General features: G+C 53.8%; 1 protein-coding gene across 6 annotated transcripts; it reads left to right on the forward strand.

Moving 5' to 3' along the window:
- The first annotated feature begins 209 nt into the window (after positions 1–209).
- On the forward strand, positions 210–16,094 carry LOC310697202 (zinc finger RNA-binding protein 2-like). Of its 6 annotated transcripts, none has more exons than XM_083483525.1 (19): positions 210–299; positions 895–1,129; positions 2,815–2,929; positions 3,946–4,167; positions 4,530–4,816; positions 6,296–6,481; positions 6,716–6,953; positions 7,758–7,918; positions 8,231–8,350; positions 8,641–8,786; positions 9,782–9,920; positions 10,642–10,829; positions 11,134–11,305; positions 12,175–12,316; positions 12,713–12,810; positions 13,105–13,200; positions 13,973–14,084; positions 14,786–14,883; positions 15,776–16,094. In XM_083483525.1, the coding sequence occupies exons 1-19, from the start codon at positions 253–255 to the stop codon at positions 15,950–15,952; spliced, it is 2,979 nt and encodes a 992-aa protein (XP_083339651.1). In that variant the 5' UTR covers positions 210–252; the 3' UTR covers positions 15,953–16,094. The 6 variants fall into 6 exon arrangements, 5 of the variants coding, with proteins under 5 accessions (XP_083339651.1, XP_083339649.1, XP_083339650.1 ...); XR_014520971.1 differs by having other exon boundaries at positions 230–299; positions 10,606–10,829; positions 13,061–13,200; XM_083483523.1 differs by having other exon boundaries at positions 230–299; positions 10,606–10,829.
- The last annotated feature ends 2,432 nt before the right edge of the window (positions 16,095–18,526 follow it).

Consider the following 18,526-nt stretch of genomic DNA (forward strand, 5'->3'; position numbering starts at 1 on the left):
GGGCGGGGGAGAAGCAGCCGCCCCTGGCGACTCCTCGGAGAGTCGCGCTCGCTCAAAGCCGGCCGCGGAGGGGAGGGCGGGGCTTGGGGCCGAGAGAGGCGGAGCAACGTCGCACGCACGCACGCTCGGATGCCGGCCGGCCGGCTCGCTCGCTCGCTCGCGCGTCGCCCGTTTCCCGGCGTGCCTCGCGCGCCCTCTGCGCTCCCCGCCGCTTCTCCCCCCCCCCGCCGGTCGCCCAGCGGAGACGACAAGATGGCGGCCAGCCATTACTACGGCTTCGCGGCCGGAGCCCCGTACAGGTGGGTGGGTAGGTGGGCAGCAGGGGCTGGGAATGAGGGGCGAGGGGTCCTCCTCGGCGCGCTCCTTCTCGCTCCTGCACAACAGCCCGGCCAGGAGGGCCGGCCGGCGGGGGGGGGGCGCGAGAGATAGGCGGAGAAGGCGGCGGGCTGGAGCCGAAGCGGCTCTTCCCAGCCAGCCCGGCAGGTAGGGTAGGCCGCGGGGGGGGGGCATCCCCGGTCTGGTCAGAAGGGGGCCAGGAGGCGCGCAGGACAGGGGGCTTCAGCTGCCGGGGCCACAGCCCTGCCAGGGAGGCCGAGGCTGGCGCCCCTCCTCCGCTTGTGGGAAGAAAGAGAGGGCAGCTGAGAGGACAGGCATCCACGTCTCTGAAATCTGCCCAACCAGCTGCCCTCCAGATGTTTTGGACTATAAGTCCCATCGGCCCAAGATTGCATGGGAAATCAGGATTATAGAAGTTGTACGTGACATGAAGCCCGGCAACTCCAACCTGGCTATGTGGGAATCGCTTGCAGGCGACCGCAGCAGGGCCATTTTCCCTTAGCGGCCACCACTTTTGTCCAACCTCGTCAGTCTCTCACTTGTCGTCTTCCTTCTCAGTGCCCAGCCTGCTCCAGCTTACTGCCACCACGCAACAGCAGCCAGCTACCCGCTCCAGCAGAGCCCTGCGATGGAGCACGCAGTGCCCCCCGCCTATGCTCCAGCACTACAGGCAGCCAGGTCTGTGGCATCTGCAGCATATGGGGGCTACCAGCCACCGTCAGCGCAAGACTACGGTTATGGGACGCGGCAAGCAGAGCCAACCCCCCAGCCAACTGTCACCCAGAACTATCAGGTAGCTGCTCATCAGTATCCTCACATCGGTGGGGTGGGTTGAACACAGGGGAGGCAACTAGCGGCCTGCAGATGTTGTTAGACTCCAGACCCCTGCTACAACATTCATTCCAAATATCTAGGAATGATGGGAGTGAGGGTCACAGGTGCCCCTTGCCTGATATTTTAGGGGCTGGAATAAAAGTATTTTGCATACTGGTGGCTTAGAATTGTCCTGCTCCGTGGGAGGTTCTCTAGGTCTACGGTCTCTTTCACAGGGTGTGGCTGTTGTCATAGAATCGTAGACTTAGAAGGTATCCCAACCCACTGCGATGCAGGAATCTCATCTCAAGCATCCCTGACAGATGGCAATCCAGCCTCCGCTTGAAAATATCCAAAGCAGGAGCGCCCACCACCTCCCAAGGGAGTCCCTTCCGCTCTCAAATAGCTCTTCCTCTCAGAAAGTTCTTCCTGATACTGAGTCAGAGTCTCCTTTCTGGTCTCTCTTCCACGCTAAATATCCCCAACTCCTTCAACCGTTCCTCATAAGGCCTGGTTTCCAGACCCCTGGGTCATCTAGGTTGCCCTCCTCTGCACTCGTTGCAGCTTGTCCATATCCTTCTTAAATTGTGGCGCCCAGAATTGTCACATGCTGACAGCTTCTAGGAGCCGCAGGGGAGAGCTGAGTGCAGGGGGGGCACCAAAGGAGCAGGAGGTGTCCCCCACAAAGGTACTAGCCCTCCCCTAACACCTCATACATATAAATACCTTAATAATAAAATAATAAAAATGAAGATGATTTTATTCTTTATACCCCACCCATCTGGCTGGGTTTCCTCAACCATTCTGACCAGCTTACCCAATAGACCAACACAGCAACTGTTTTGGAGAGCAAGTGAAATCAATTCCTTTCTGACTATAGTGGGCCACACACACACATAGCTATATGGGTAGGATTGAAGCTATACATTTGTTATCAGAGCAGCTAGGGGGAGAATTCTTTTCCCCAAGCATCTGAAGAAGTGAGCATGCACAAGAAAGCTTATACCAAGAACAAAATTAGTTGGTCTCTAAGGTGCTACTGGACAATTATTAATTTTTTTATATATATTTCAACTGCATCAGACCAACACGGCTACATAACTGAATCTTTCCCCAAGCAGTACAACCTGGGATAACTTTTCTTTTTTAAGCATCTATTTATTTTTAAAATTAATATACTGCCTCTTCCAGCTGGTCAGAAACTGCATTGCAGGGGGGATATAGAGGAAACAAACAGTAAGGAAGGACTTCTGATAGGATGGAATAATAGGGCAACTTCAGGAGTCATCAGGCATCACCTTCAAATGAGGTTGGGGCTCCATGTAGAGCCTGGACTGCTCCCCGTTGCTCGAGGGGAATGAGAGAGCCACAGAGATGTCTCTAGCATTCCCCATGGGTTGCTGCACTAAATTGGGAGCTCCAACACCTGGGAGGATACAAACGTCTCCATCCCGGTCTTAGGAGGAATCAATTGAAGGTGTGTTAAAGTGTCCCTGGCTTTTGTGCACCCCCCCCCCAAATATTTCAGCTACCTTAAATAATCCACCCAGAAAAGGCTCCTATCAGCCAAAAGATGCCCTGGCTTATGGGTCGCCCTGTGGAAGGCATCCGGTCGGCTTGTGTTGCCCTCACCAGCTTATTGACAGCCAAGTTTTGTTTTGGCAGGATGGCTACAGTTACGGCCGATCCCCAACAGCAGGCGGCTATGAGACCAAACCATATTACCAGACGGTGGTCACGCAGCCCCAACACGTGGCCACGGACTCGTACTACCACTCGAGTGAGTTCAAATAGAAAAGAAAAAAACACTGTTCAGGCGTGCTCAAAATACTAGAGGCTTGTGGAAGCATTGCTCAAGTAGTTTCCAGTAACAGCTGTGATGGTAACGGGGAAGGCTTGGGAAGCAGGCATGGCGATGGGGGTCATCTTCAGCTGCCCCCTTCCTGAGCCACAGGAGCTGTCCTGCGCTGCAATCGCACGCTGCCGTTCAGCTGGTTTAATAGAACCAAGAAGTTCCCTTTCTGTTGGAATAAAGATGAGTGCAATTACTCCTTTGTAAACAGGTCACACAGGTTTGGAGCTATCTGGAGGAGCACTTCTCCCAATATGAACCTGCCTGGGCTTTGAGATCTGGGGGGGGGGGGCGTGTTCCAGTTCCCCCACATTCACAGGCATGTTTGGTGAGGACATGAGACAAGGCCTTCTTGGTGGCTGCTCCCAGACTGTGGAACTCACTTCAGCCTACTTGGCTAGGCTAGGTCTCCATCTGCTTTCCTTTTGCCAGCAGGAAAAGACTTTTATTTTGCCATGCCATGCCTTTGGCCACCAACTGGCTGTTGTGGATGGTCTTCTGAGGATGAATGTTGTTGGGGTTTTCTGTGTGCTTTCGGAGGGTTTTAAATGTTTCAGCCCTGCATTTTTAAAGGGTTGCTTATTTAACCGTTTTTTAATATTTATATTGGTGTGCTTGTTTAGATTTGTGCTGGGAGCTGCCTTGGGTCCCGCATTGGGAGAAAGAGAGGATAGAAAGAAAATAAATAAAATAAGGTGTTGCTGTTCCCTTTTGCTGAGGAGTCTGGTCAGGCAAATGAAATGAAGGATTGTAGGTTAGCTGTTCTCTAGCCTCATTGAAATGAATGGCTCTTAGTCCTGTTCTTCAGTTTCACTGGGTCTCCTCTGAGGAGAATTTAGTTGGATGGAAGCCAGACAAAGCCCAAGGAGCTCAAGCCGGCAGAATCCGGGCAGGAGTCGCCTGCTGCTCTCTGGTCTTCAGCGACTGCTCTCTGTCCTTCGTAGACTCCCACAGCAGCTACAGCCAGCCTGCGGCCGTGTACAGTCCAAGCCAGCCCCAGAGACAAGTGACCCCCATTAAGCACATCCAGACTGGGGCTGCTTCCTCATCCTATAGCACCTACCCAGCCTCCACGACGTGCCAGCAGAACATCTCTGCCTCCTCCATCCAGTCGTACGCCCCTTCCTCCTCTTCCTCCTACAACTCCTCTCCTGCCTCCTACTCTGGTAAGAGCTTCTCAAAGGCCTCGCTTCCTCTTTCCCACTTCCTTTACCGCAAGGGGGCAGGGCCTGTGTGGCCCCAATCCCCATCGTCAATGACCGTGGGCGTTGGTAGTCTCAGCAACATTGACCTGTTTCCTCACCTGCTCTAGGAAACATCCCCTTTCTCAGGAGACAGTGTCTCTTCTAAGTACTAGAGAAATGCGGCTTTCTAGAGCAGGGCTGGGGAACCTGGGGCCTCCAGACGTTGCTGGGCTACAGCTCACCTGCTGGCTAGCCAGGCTGGCTGGGACTCAGGGGAGCTGGAAGGCCTGGTGCCTGCCCCTGCCTTGCTTGTCCTGCATCAACAGGAGGTCTTCTTTCTCCAGGGTCAAACTACTCCAACTATGAGGCCACTGCCTACACGGCAGCCAGCGCTTCCTACTACCAGCCCCCCCAGCCGCCAACGCAGCCCCTGCCTCCCACGCAGCAGCAGCAGCAGCCCAAGCCCATGGGGGGCTCACTGTGGAGCGACGGAGGCAGCAGCAACTCCACCAGCAGCTGCTACAGCAAGAAGCCCCAGTACCCCAGCAAGCCGCTCAAGCCCAAGGGGCCCCCCAAACAGCCCCAGCTTCACTACTGCGAGATCTGCAAGATCAGCTGCGCAGGCCCCCAGGTGCGTCTTGCTTCTTCCCCTTTGGCTCTTTGGCAAAGATCTGTCTGCTATCTCCCGATAAGCTACTCAGGGTGCCTTAACAATCATTTGAAGCCAAGCATAAAAACAGGCCACAATGCAAATGGAAAACTCGTGTCTTGCCTCCCCAAAAATCCTGGCAGCTGCAGTTGGTGAAGGGAGTTGGGAATTGGGATGGGTTCCCAGGATTCAGTGATGGAAGCCGTGTGCTTCGTGGTGTGGCTGAGATACAAGAGACGCATCAGTTTCTTCCTGATAAAAGAAGTACCTGCCTGAAATGGCAGAACACTCTGAGAGGAGTCCTCCCAAACCTCGTGGCACAAAGAGGGCCCTCTTTTAGGTGCCCCCACTCAGAAGGCCCTTCTCTGGTTCCCAGCAGCAGCCACAGAGCCTCTGGACCAGACCTGAGACAGGAACCAGAGGTACAGAGTCAATGCAGATGTGGTTCAGGGAGCCCGTGGCCAGGCAGGTGGTGTTGGTCTTCAGCAGGGCAACTTGACCCACAACCGCCTGCGCCACCCTGGATGTCAGTAGTGGAGCTGGGACTACCAGTGCACCCATTGGGAGCCTTCAAGTGTGATCCTGATGGCTCAGAGGCAAGGGGAAGCAGGTTTGGGCGGATCAGAAGCGGCTGGGTCAGCTGACAGGGAAACAGGCCAAGGCAAAGCCTCAGGCACGCAGAAGCTCTTTGCAAGCCCTGCCTTGGCTTTGAGGCCAGTGTCCTGATGATCCCACCCGTCTTGTTAAATTTGGAACACAAGCCTAGGATCTAATACGGATCTGGACCACTGGGCCAAAAGGCTTCCTCAGAGCTTCCCTACCCTGCTTTACAGTGCCGGGCTGGCTTGTCTTGCCCTGGTTGCTTACGAAGCCCCTCAGATTTACTAAGCACTGTACAAATGGTTCCTCTAGCTCCTTGTTCTGTATTCATCAGGATAACAGGTGCTTTGGGAAAGCACTCCCACCCAAACGGTCCTTGAATACAGCAGCTGTCCCCTGTTTACTCCGCAAAAGGATGGAGTTCAGAGATCTACATCCTTTGAACATAGCAGTTCTCTTTAGCTCTGACAGGGAATCATTGTGGACAGAGCTGTTCTCCATAAAAGGCATTCCTCTTCTCCCTTTAGAGCAAGGCTGAGAAACCTTAGGCCTGGGGGTGGAATGCAGCTCTTGCGGCCTCTCTGTGCAGCCCTCAGGACTCTTCCCCAAGCCGCGCCTTCTCTGCAGGCCTCGCACCTCACTGACCCTGACCAGCCCTCTCCTCGACTGCTTTTGCAGGGCCGGAATGTGTCTTCAGAGTGCCATAATGCCTCTTTGCACCACCTCCAGACACAGCTCACCTCCCTGCACCAACACAAGGCCCGTCCTGGATCGCCCTCCACTTCTTAGACGTGCCGTAGGCCGTAAAAACGTTTCGGGACAAGAGGATCCTGCCATGTCCTTCCTCCCACCCCCCTGCAGACTTACCGGGAGCACCTAGAAGGACAAAAGCACAAAAAGAAGGAGGCGGCACTGAAGACAGGGAGCCAGGCGGGGGGCAGCGGCCTACGGGGGGGCCAGACCCAGCTGCACTGCGAGCTCTGCGATGTTTCTTGCACCGGGGCAGATGCTTACGTGGCCCATATCCGAGGAGCCAAGCACCAAAAGGTTGCGTGTTTTGGGAAGCGCAGGGGGGCACCACTCCAGGGGGTGGCCCCTCCGCCCTGGGTCTCCTGGGGTGGAGGACGGGGACAAAGCGAGCGTTGGCTCACTGCCTCTGGCTCCCACTCTCTGCTTTCCCCAGGGGCGCCAGCTGCTCCTGCCCAGAGCTGACGCTGCCCAAGGACGGGAAGCCTGCGCTGGGCCATGTCTCCCCTCCGCTGAAGGACGTGTGTCTTCCAGGTCCTCAAGCTGCACACCAAGTTGGGGAAGCCCATCCCTGCCGTCGAGCCCATGGTGCTCAGCGCCGCTGTGAGTCCTGCCAATGGCTCCGCCAGCAAGCCAGCTCTGCACCCCCCTGTCTCCACCACGGCCAGCGTGCTGGCAAGGCAGGCTGGGGGCACAGCCAACAGCACACCCAGCCCCAGCAAGCCGCTTTCTGCCCAGAAGCCCCTGGGGCAGGCAAAGCTCTTGTTTCCAGGTAGGAGCTGTGGCGAGGGGGGCTGGCAGAGAGGCGTTCTCTGCGGAGTGATCTCTCTGCGCAGGCCGGGGGGTGAGGTGGTCGAGGGGACTCCCTGTTTCTGACTGCAGGTGGGGGGGGGCTGCAGCCCTCCAGGTGTAGCTGGACATACAGCACCCATCATCCCTGACCGTTGGCAATGCAGGCTGGGAGTTGTAGTTCTGCAGTGTCTGGAGGGCTACCAGTTCTTAATCTAAGAAGGCACTTCTCCATATCAAATAGAGGCAATCTTCCATATTATTGCGTATTATTCATTGGGGAGGGGTTCGGGGGGGTGAAATTGGCACAGACAAACACCATGAGGCCTGGTTCCCTTTTATTTCCTTTATCATTGGCTGCCTAGCACACCAGGGAGGGCTAAGCCTCCTCCACGCCATACCTTCAAACCACATGGCTTTCCCCAAAAAACCATGGGAACTGTAATTGGTTAAGGGTGTTGGGAATTTTAGATCTCTAAACTACAGCTTCCAGGATTATTTTACGGAAGCCATGTATATTAAATGTACTTTAAATGTGTGGTGTGCCATTTTACCCTAGTCTACAGTGCAATGCTGGTTTTGCCCAGGGCCTTCCAAAATCTGAGACACCCCCCCCCCCCCAGATCTGCGACCTGAAGTGGTACAGGCCATTCTTAGGACCTCATTCTGCTGCATGCATGGCTGCCCACCTGGTCACTGGGCAAGTGGACCTGGAAGGGGAAGTTCCTTCATGAAAGCAAAGGGTGGCCAGGTCAAGATCTGAGAACCTCCATGGCTGTTTTATCAGGAGCAGGCAAAGCTCAGGTGACAAGCGCAAAGCAGGAAGGGGCAGAAGGGGTGTCCCCGAAAGCCGCAAGGCCCGCAGACGAGTCCCCCCTCCGCAGCTCCGGAGACGGTCTGAGGGACCTGCTGGACGTGCAGCCTGTGGGTCACGATTATGTCGAAGAGGTAAAGCAAAGGGAAAGGAGGACGTGCCTCCTTCACTGAAATCTTTGCCGGTCATCTGTCAGGGATGTTAACGGAGTCGCTTCAAAGAGCTCTTGCACCAAGGCAGTGCAAATGGGGCGGGAGAGCGCATTGGGGACGGGCTCCCAAGGTTGCTCCCTTGGCTCAATCCTGATTTCCCCTCTGCCTCTCCCTGTGGAAGATCTGGCAAGGTGGGGGTTTTCAGGGCCTGGCTTCTGCCCCACGGGGGAGATCTTCGCTTGCCTGCCTCTCAAGACCAGCCTGGCTGAGACGAGGCGTCTTGCACCCTTCCAGGTCCACAACGACAAAGGCAAGATGGTTCGCTTCCACTGCAAGCTTTGTGAGTGCAGCTTCAATGACCCCAACTCTAAAGACATGCACTTGAAGGGCCGCCGGCACCGGCTACAGTACAAGGTGCGAGGGCTGGGGGGGGGCGGTGTGGGCTGGGCCTCCAAGGCTGGCCAGCCCGGGGGGGGGGAGCCCCGGTCTGGCAAGACCCACCTGCTGTGAGAGGGGTGCAGGGAGCCTGTTTGCTTCGGTGAAGCAGTCTTTGGCCCCTGGGCCCGAGGGGTTTCCCTCCTCTCATCCTCTGCAGCCCCTTTTGTTCCCATCACCCCACATTCCAGTAGCAGCTTGTAGCAATAACTGAACAGGATGAGGCCCTCTGCTCTATTCTGAGCCTGATGGCAACAAACCTCTTGCAGAAGAAAGTCAATCCTGACTTGCCAGTCGAGATCAAGCCCAGCAACCGGGCTCAGAAGTTGCAGGAGGAGAAGATGAAGAAGCAGCAGCTGCGCTCCCTGGGGAAGAGGCGCCGAGAGGAAGAGCAGCGCTGGCACCTAGAGATGAGGCGAGTCCTGGGGAAGGGGGCGGCTGGGGGGCCGAGCGTCCCCTTTGCGTGCAACAGCAGGTGCCAGGCTCAGTCCCTGCGCTCAGTTGGAGTAGACATGGCTCAGGAGACCGGGAAAGCTGCCTTGAAGTGCTGGGTCCATGTTTGCTCTCTCTCTTAAATGTCAGGATCCAACTCTGGCTGGCCTTTTGCAGGTTGATGGCTGAGGGAGGGAGGGCAAGAAGCCGCCTTGGGACTGTTCTGGTTGTTGTTCTATTATCAATATTATCCAGCACCATCAGAAACCCAGAGGAAATATAGGCAGTCTCTTCTCCTGAGCAGCTTACAGTCTAAACTGGGCAGTGTAGGAATAACAACAGGAAGCCAGGAGACGCAGAGGCCAGTTTAGGCATAACCCTCACCGTTGTTTAGCTTTGCTAAATGTGAGTTCTGGTCTCACATGCTTTCCCACTTTTCCTGTCAGAGGAGGAGGAGATTGGAAATTTGCTTTTTGAACTAATCACAGTTCCTTGCTGCATCCAGGCACATAGGAAGGGAGCCCCGGGGGCACACGTCTGGTTAAACTGTTGTTTGTTTAAACAAGCCAGCTTCATGAAGCACAATTTTGATCCTGATTACTTTCAGCAAGCCATTGTTCCAACTCATCACAGTTTTGTCTGAGTTTGGTGCAATGGAGAACTCGGTTGAGTTTCCTGCTGTCCTCCTCGGAGGCAGGGAGGCAGGATGAAATTCGTGAGCTTGAGGCCGGTGCTCAGAATGCGGAACCACAGTTTAGCGTCGCATCTGAAAGGGCAGGGCAGGAAGAATGTGAATGTACAGTGTCACGGGAGGCAGACCAGGATGGATGGACTGGACACAAAGAGACAGTCCTCACTCCAAGTCCAGAGGGTTTCCTGCTGTTGGTCCCTAATCCTGGCTGGTCAGCTGCTGTCCCTCCTTCCTGTGAGAGAGCCAGGCTCTTCTAATGCAGCATTTCTCCCGCCTTTCCCCTCCAGGCGCTATGAAGAAGAAATGTACTGGCGTCGGGTGGAGGAGGAGCAGCTGTATTGGGAGGAGCAGCGGCGGCACCTGGCGGCAGACTGGCCCCCGCCACCCCTCATGGGCAGGCCTGGAGTGCCAGTCCCCCCTCTCCTGGTGGGTATCCGGATTTGGGTGGCATTTCCTTCAAACCCCAGGCTCCCTGCAAAGCCAGCCAGCTGAATCACACCCTGAATCTATTCCAGTGTAACGCTAGACCGGAAGAAGCCTGGCTCTTTGGCTCTTCACATGGCTGCCAGGGGGACCTGGAAGCATCCATTTAGCATCCATTTCCTGGTTTGAACTGACCAGTTTCTTGTTGCTCATGAACTGTGGTTATTCTAAAGCGGGAGTTTGGCACCCGGACATTGGCAAAGGTGGGGCTCACATTCAGCACCAGCGAGGCTATTGGCACTGACAGTGGGCTGAGCATCAGGGGTGGGGCAGGGGATTGCGGGTGACTTGCGGGTGGAGGAGGAACCTGTGTTAGGGCTGCAGGCAGGAGGATCCATGTTCTTGGCTCAAACTCTAAATTTATTGAAAGAAGCCAGAATCAAAACTGATTTCTGCTCCTGGCTTGCTTCAATGAAAAATAGTTTAAACCTATCACTGCTCCCAGTTGGGATATAATGAGAAACTGTGTTCATGTGAACCAGGAAGTGAGTGCTTCTGGTTTCTCTTCCTGACTGTTGGAAGAAAAGTGGGGCGTGTAAAAGTGCCAGGCTCAGTCATATTGCGCTGACCTATGATTCACCATGAAGTCTGACCTGTGCCTTTTCCTCCCCTTCTTTGCCCACTTTAGTTTACAGACTCCTTCTGTCCATTTTATCTCCCTCAGCCCCCCCGGCGACCGGACTCTTCTGATGACCGCCACATCATGACAAAGCACTCCAGCATCTACCCAACAGAAGACGAGCTGCAGGCCGTTCAGAAAGTTGTCTCTCACTCTGAGCGTGCCCTTAGGCTCGTCTCCGATTGGCTGACGGAGCAGGAAACAGAAAAAGAGGAAGGCAGTAAAGAGAAAGGGTAATGCTTTCAGGCCGCCTCTGGTCTGGACCTTCACTCGAATTAAGCTCACCAACAACCCTGTGGGGTAGAGCAGGCTGGAAGAGGGGGACTGGCTCAAAGTCTTCCTAGTCACTCCTAGTCACGAGGCCAGGCTGCCAACAGGGGAATAACCTGCTCCCCTTACTTGGGGGGGGAGCAGCGGCACACAAGGGCCTTGGACATCCCTGCTGGAAGCCTTCCTGATGCATTTAATCGCCCGTGCTACGTAGCTAGTCCTCATGAGCACGCTTCCCTTCCTTTCCTGCCCCTCTCCTTTCAGCAGGAAGGCAGATGACCCTCCCCGGCTTCTGAAAGGGGTGATGAGAGTGGGCGTCTTGGCAAAAGGGCTGCTTCTCCGCGGAGACAGGAAGGTTCGCCTGATCCTGCTGTCAGCCCAGAAACCTACCCTGGCTCTTCTCCAGAGCATCACGCAGCAGCTGCCCCAGCAGCTGGAGGTAAGGAAGGCCTCTCTGCGCTCCGCAATCAGACTTGCCAACCTTGGGAGAGGAGGATGTGGGTATTTGTATATATTTTAGCTGTTGTTGAATGGGATGCTCTTCAAATCCTGTGTCTGGAGGGCCCTGCGGAGACAGAAAAGGTTCCCAGCAGGGATCTAAGAAGAAAAGAGTGGTGGGGCCCACCTGACATCCAGAGGCAGGGAGTTCCAAAGGACAGCTGCTGCTGCTGCTGCTGCTGCTGCTACTAAACTAAAGGAATGACTCCTCCCTGATGCCAAGTGGACCTTAATGGTCACATTGGCATCTTACGTGGAGCTGGAATTGTCTCACTCTGCTCTTCAGTTGCTGTTTTTTAGTCTGCCTTTTATTTGAGTTTTATATTGTGGCACTTTGTACACCACCCTGGAATCGGTTGAGGAAGAGCGTTTAAGAAAAATACCAAAGTATAACAAGTGACAAGAGGCATGACACAGTTTCCACAGTAAAAGCAGGTCCCTGCTCCCAGTGAATCTAAGATCTGGCCTCTTGGGCCTCACTTCCTGGCTTTGGGACTCTCCCCAGCCTGCCCCGCACCCTCCTTGAGTGCCTCTGCCTGGCTGGAATGTGTCCTTGGAGCTCTTGCCGCTGTCTCCTGCTTGCTAGATGGAGCAGCTGTGTGTAGAAACCTCTGGCTCTTGCACACCTGTGTGACAGTCCTGTCTGTTGGGCCAGCGTCCGCCACCACTGGCACGCAGCTCCTGGCTGATTGTCCTCGGGGACAGCACCCGAGGGTCAGAGGCTTTGCCATCTCTGTCCTCATCTGGATTGGGCCGGTGGGCATATCTCAAAGGCTGATGGAATTCTCTCTTTCTCCTCATCTGCCCCAGAAGGTGACGAGCGACAGTTACGAAGTGCTGTCCAACTCTGAGGAAGCCAATATTGTAATTGCGTCATGCAGAGAACCCCAAATGCAGGTCACCGTTTCGTTGACGTCTCCCTTGATGAGAGAAGAGGCCGCTGCAGATGCAGGTGAGTCTTCAGAACTTTATTTATAAAAGTTTAGACCTCAGAGTTGTGTATAGGAACATAAAAACCTTTAAAAGCAGAACAGAGCAGAACGTTTGGGTCCTCAAGGAAAGTTTTAAGTAAGCGTGTGGGCCTGTCAGCATGAAAAAGGTCTTCAAGAGACACCTGGAATTCAAATTTGAGGGTGTTTGCCAAATCACTCCTGGAAGAGTGTTCGACAGCATTCACTCCAACTAAATTTTACTCACTAGTAGACCCATTGAAATTCATGTATATCCTAGTCCAACATGCTGACTGTTGTGCCACATTATGCAGCATGGCTTGCCTTCTCTTCTGGCTGACTGGGCTGCAGCCTGCCTCTTCCACCTCCTCCTCCCTCCCTTTCTGCTTCCTTCTTAGGAGCATCGCCAGAGCCTCCGCTCGGCTCTGCAGAGACCTTGAGCAAGGACAAGTGCCTGGAGTCCCTGGCTGCTCTTCGCCATGCAAAATGGTTCCAGGTAAGAGAAGCCACTTTGGCCAAGGACTGTGTCCCCCGCCCCCCTGGCCCCCAAGAAGGAGGGTCCAGCTAAGCCACCAAGTCTTAACTTGGTGTTTTCTAAATCTTATGATTTCAAATCCACAGTGACCCATTTCAGAGACAACCCTCGGCTTTCTTTGAGCATCACCAGTTTCCCTTTTTCTTAATTTATTGTGCCCTGACACTTGCTTGTTGTGGAGGGGCACAGTTCATGGTTGTTTTCTTTCAAGACATGGATCCGAGATGGAGATGTTGTTTTTCCCTCTCCACAAAGGCCCGAGCCAACGGCCTGCAGTCGTGTGTCATCATCATCAGGGTTTTGCGGGACCTGTGCCAGCGTGTGCCAACATGGGGCGCTCTTCCAGATTGGGTAAGGAGGCGGGAGAGGCAGCGCCTTTGGGGAATTCACACGCATGCACACGATGCACATCACAGGATTAGGCCATTCCCAGAGTCTTGTTTTTAGCAAGTAAAGTAGGCTATGTATGTGGGGCTTCAGTTCACCCAGGTCATTATAGGAGCCCCTTCTGCATGGGTGTAAGTGGGGGGGGGGAGGTGGTATTTGGAAAGGAGGCCTCTTCAGTGATGGCCCCCAGTAGTGGAGCTCCTCCCTGCTTGGTGCCTTCCCCAACCCGGTGCCCTCTTGACCTTGTTGGACTCCCAATCCCATGATCTCTGAGCCGCTGGCTGTGTCCAGGGATGGTGGGAGGAGCTTGCCTGCTGCTCAGGGACATTGGGAGTTGAAGTCCAAGAGGAAATGGAAAGGAGAATGTGGGGGAAGGTTGGTTGGCATCCATATTGGTTACTTGTTGCTGCTCCGCAATTGGATTCCTCTCACAGAGCTCCAATTCCCAGAGTGGTTTAGCCCCTCTTCCCATGGGTCTCTGGGGACTGTAGTTCTTTGGGTGGAAGGGTGTCCTCCTCTCAGCACCCTTAACAAACCACAGTTCCCAGGATGCTTCAGGGGAAGGTGTGGTACTGTTTTAAGTGGGTAGTGCAGACAGGCCATAGTCTGAAGTAAAAAAAAAGGGGAAATGCTTAGTGGCATTAAGAAAGGCGCACTGCATTCTCAACAAGATATTCACCTGTTTATAAGCTGCACTTTCCATATAGGAAGTTGTGTTCTTCTTCTTCTCTTCCAGGCGATGGAGCTGCTGGTGGAAAGAGCTCTGAGCAGCGCCAAGGGCCCTTTGGGACCCGGAGAGGCCATGCGGAGGGTCCTGGAGTGCCTGGCCACCGGAATGCTCCTGGCAGGTCAGCTCTGCAAGCCTTTCTCCCGGTTGTGGGGCAGGAACACAGCTTCTGCCCCCCCCCCCCCCGCCTGCCTTCAAAAGCCATCCGCGATAGCGGGAAGCGCTTCCCTGCTATCCCGGACTGCTTTTAAAATGCTGGCGGTGGGGAGCAAAGCCTTTCGGCCCCCGCCGGCCTTCCTGGACCTCTTCTGAAGGCCGGAGGGGGGGAAAGGCTTTGCTCCCCACCACCAGCATTTAAAAGAGGTCCCCAGGGATTTCCCTATGGGCTTTCGTCTTGCGAAGTGCCTCCAAAACAGAAAACCCTTTCGTCTTGCGGGTTTTCCGTCTTGCGAGGCATTCGTCTTGCGGGGTACCACGCTAGCTTAGCAGCCGAGAAAACCCTGCTTGGTGGCTTCTCATTCATTTTAGGTTCGTTCCTTGGTTTTCTAAAAGCTGTAACGTAGATTTGCAATCTGCAACAACAAGGGTTTGGGGGGAGGCTTAGGCTTCCCCATCCCTGCCCTAAGGAGGATTTGATCCCCAGAAATGAACCGGAGAAACAAACCACTAGAAAGACTCCTTGTCACCAAGGATAGGGGGCTCCGGGGGCTCCAGCCCTCTCAATATTTTGAATCTGGGTTGGGAGTGGAATCAGGGTGCTGAAAATCAGAGTTTGCCTCCTTCCTACGCACCCCCATGCTGCCATGTTCTGCTTCCCTGCAGACGGCCCGGGGCTCCAAGACCCCTGTGAGAAAGAGCCAGTGGATGCCTTGCGGAGCATGGCCAGGCAGCAGCGAGAGGACGTCACGGCCAGCAGCCAGGTGGGTAGTGCCTTGGGCTCGTTGCCTTGAGCCCTGCAGGGCAGGCAGAGAGAACGTGCAGCCCTCCAGGCGTCTCCATGGGCAGTGCTGGCTGGGAGTTGGGAGCCCCACCGCTCCTGGAGGACCAGAGGTTCCCGATCTCTGCTGTGGGGCTTGTGAACTTAAAATTAAGCTGATAGGAATCAGGAAAGGCTTCGCCAGGACCACCTGCTTCCCCGAGTGGCGCCTGGCTCACTTGCCCTTAAGTGTCATGAAAGAGAGACTTTGGTTCTCTACAGCTCTTGGTCTCTCTCTCTTCAGTGTGTCATAGCCCATAGTTGGCTGCTTGCCGTCTCTCTCTAGCCAGAGGGTGGCCTGCGCTTCCTTTGTCGCGAGGGCAGATCTGCAATTTGGTGCTCATTGCCTTCTCTTGATGTCAACCAGCGCCAGGATCCAGAAATGTGGAATTTGCTCTGTCAGCCCAAGGGAGCCTTAATTATTAGCACTCACCTAGAAATTCCTCTAAGTTAGGACAGTGTAGTTTAGGAGGAGGAGGAGGAGGAGGAGTCGCTTGTTACCTAAACAAAACATAAACACATTATACCATAAAAGAGAAACCATAGAAAGCATTAACATTTTCATGTAGCACCAACATTCGTTAATGTTTATCTATATACTTTTTGCTCTAAGCTGATTGGGGAATGTTTGCTCCACCCTCAAGAAGTCATTTATAGATATCCTTAAAACCTGAACGCGATTCACTTCTTTCAAAATAGCAGTGAAGTGGGAACGCAGGAGTAGTTTAAAGCTTAAGGCCTGGTTAGAAAGGGAATGATTCTGCCTGGCACCTAAATATATGTAGGGTTCAGAATCCTAACCCTGTGTGCATCTTTGCCTTTCTCCCTCCCCGCAGCATGCCTTGCGGATGATGGCCTTCCGTCAGATCCACAAAGTCCTCGGCATGGAGCCCTTACCTCTGCTGAAAAACCGGCCCGGCCCACACAACCGGAAGAGGCGGCGGGACATTGAGGAGGAGACCGAGGGCGAGGGGAAGAAGGACAAGAAAGAGGGGGAGGAGGGCGGGGCCTAACCACTCTTCCACAGTTGCAAAATATGGTTTTTGTTTAGTCTAAAATTTTGGTAATTTTAGTGTGTCCCCCCCCCTTTAAAAAAGAAATAGTACTGTAGATTGTTTTAATACTGTGCTTCAGTCATTAAAGGGATTCCATCATCCATAAGAGTGGTCTTGTTTCTGCAGCCTGGAGATACACTTTCCACCTTTCCAATTGCTTATCTGAAAAAAACTTTCTCGCAGCAACATGTGTCATTTTTAAAACAGCCAAACCTCTGACCATTCTCTCCCCACCCCCTTATCTTTAAAATGCATCTTGTGAAATGATGATTCAGGAATTGCAGGCTTAAGGAATAATTGTTCATTGCTCTGCAGCCGGGTCAGAGTTGGAGGGGATACCTGGGCTGAACTGAACCAACTGGCATATCTGCCACTGGAAAACTTCAGTTGCTCCATAACATGCGGTGCAACTTGCCCCATAGTCCTGCCAGCAGCCCTTTGCTGTCTGCTTTGGGCTGGCTCCAGCTTTGAGGGGAGTCGGGTTGCTGGGCTACATCTCTACTTCCGTGGGCCCCCTGCTGTGCCAGTGGATATTCACTGATGAGCTTGGAAGGGGGGTTGCCATTTTAGTTTCCCACAATGCTTCAGAGGGACGCCTTGTGGCAGACATTGTAGGAATTAAAATGGCCCAGACTCAGATGGGGAGAGGGAAAGGGGCCCGGGGCAGGCAGCTGTTGGGAATGGGCCCTGAGGAGCAGGACAAGGTCTGTGCCAAAGCTGCCCTTGCTCCACATGATGGGTTGGTGGCTGGGATGTCTGGGGAAGGACTGAAACCACCTCCACAGAGAGTTGCTGTTTCCTCAATCGCTTGTTACTCAACTGCAGAGAAGAATAAGGAAGTTCTTCATGAGAAATGGTTGTAGACAGAGTCAGACCATCTAGCTCAGTATTGTCAAGTCTTAGAGGTAGTGGCGCTCCCAAACTTCTGATGGGAGTCTTTCCCAAACTTTTCTGAAGACAGGCTGTTGGCCCGTGTCGCTCATCTGCAAAGGCAGTCGTGGGTTTTAGACTTGGCTGCAGATTTCAGGGGCTGAACATGGGACTTCCTGCATGCAACCCCTGAGCACAGCACCTCCCCAGACTTGGAAAATCTAGGCCCTTCAGGCTCTGTCATTGTGCCTTGGACGCTCCGCTCCCCCAAACCACGCTGCTCCTATCCCTCCACCTGCTGGGGACCCCAAGCCAGAACTGGTAAAGCAGGTCGAAAGCTCGGGGTGGATTTAGCTCTTTGCGTATTAAATCAAAGAAATTGGTCCACTGCCTTCTTTATTGCTCTGGTTTAAATTTAAGCCAATTTGTGGGATCAGCTGATCCCATCTCATTCTGGAACAGGCACACCAGCTCTACAGAGGCATGAGAAAGAGAGGGGGGCATATGGCTTGAACCCCCCCCCCAGCCACCTCAATTTATGCCTGTGGACACAGCGCTTTCCATCCAAAACGTCCCCCCCACCAACTTCCAGTATCTGGAAAAAACACACGGCTAGTTTGTTTACTTAGAAGGTATTTATATACTGTCCCCTATAAAAACTTCAGGATGACATAAAGCAGCCTAAGAAAACTTTAAAAGCAATGCAGAGCAATAATTAAAATCAGTAGTGCAAGGAAATTTTAAAGAAGTGCATAGTTCAAGTGTTGCCATAAAACAGTATTCAGGGGGTGCATGGAAGTCAAAAGGAAGGATGCCGGCAGAATCTGTGACAGAAGAGAGTTTGCACAACATGGGGCCAGCAAGGCCAACTTCTGGTTGAGGTTCCCTGGGCCTCTGTGCAACACAGGCGACAGCCCTCAGCACTCCTCTGGATCAGTTTAGAGACTGAACTACAACAGAGAAACTCAGGAGCTCCTAAGGTATCCTGGGCCCAAGCCTGATTGCCTTAGTAGTCCTGGCGCCTTCGGACTAGTATTCTCCCAGTAATCCTTTCCCATGCCTAGGGATGGGAGACCTGTCGTTTTCTGCTTCTATCATTTCATAGCATCATAGAATTGTAGAGCTGAAAGGGACTCCCAAGGGCCATCTAGACCAGGAGCTGCCTCTACTTCCCTGGTAGGAGACTGAGCTAAGGCGTTTGCTGACAATCCTGTGGTCTCAGCCAAGCAAAGATTAGCAAATCAGTCCAGGCAGCTGTGTGTGTTCCTCTTGGAAGCAGCCTCTCCTCTCTTCCAATCCCTGTCTTGTCTCCCATCCAGACTTTCGATCCTCGATCAAGTCTTTCGACCTAATCTGTTTGTGTCTCCCTCCGAGCTGGATTCCGGCACCTTGGTAACCCCAAGGTATTCTGGCCCCTGCTCCTGTTGCAGCACATGCCGTGGAGGGAGGGGGGCGGATTCGGAAGTGGGAATCCAGCTTAGCTGATGGGAAAGACTCACGGCTATGAAGCACAAACCTTGCGGCCAGGCGAATGCTACCAATGTCCAGTTATCTAGCTGCATTCAGCAGCCGTGCAACAACAGTTCATCTTGTAGCAGTTAAGAAGAAAGGCCTCCCGTTGGTCTGTCTCCCCCCTCACCGCACCCACCCTGGTGACTTTGC

This window comes from Podarcis liolepis (assembly GCF_965112155.1).
Source record: "Podarcis liolepis genome assembly, chromosome: 18".
NCBI classification, from domain to species: Eukaryota; Metazoa; Chordata; class Lepidosauria; order Squamata; family Lacertidae; genus Podarcis; species Podarcis liolepis.

Coding starts and splice junctions, on each gene's coding strand:
- LOC310697202 (XM_083483523.1), top strand. CDS start 253: ATGGCGGCCAGCCATTACTACGGCTTCGCGGCCGGAGCCCCGTACAG. Junction 8,351..8,640: donor GGCACCGGCTACAGTACAAG/GTGCGAGGGCTG, acceptor AACCTCTTGCAG/AAGAAAGTCAATCCTGACTT. Junction 11,306..12,174: donor AGCTGCCCCAGCAGCTGGAG/GTAAGGAAGGCC, acceptor CATCTGCCCCAG/AAGGTGACGAGCGACAGTTA.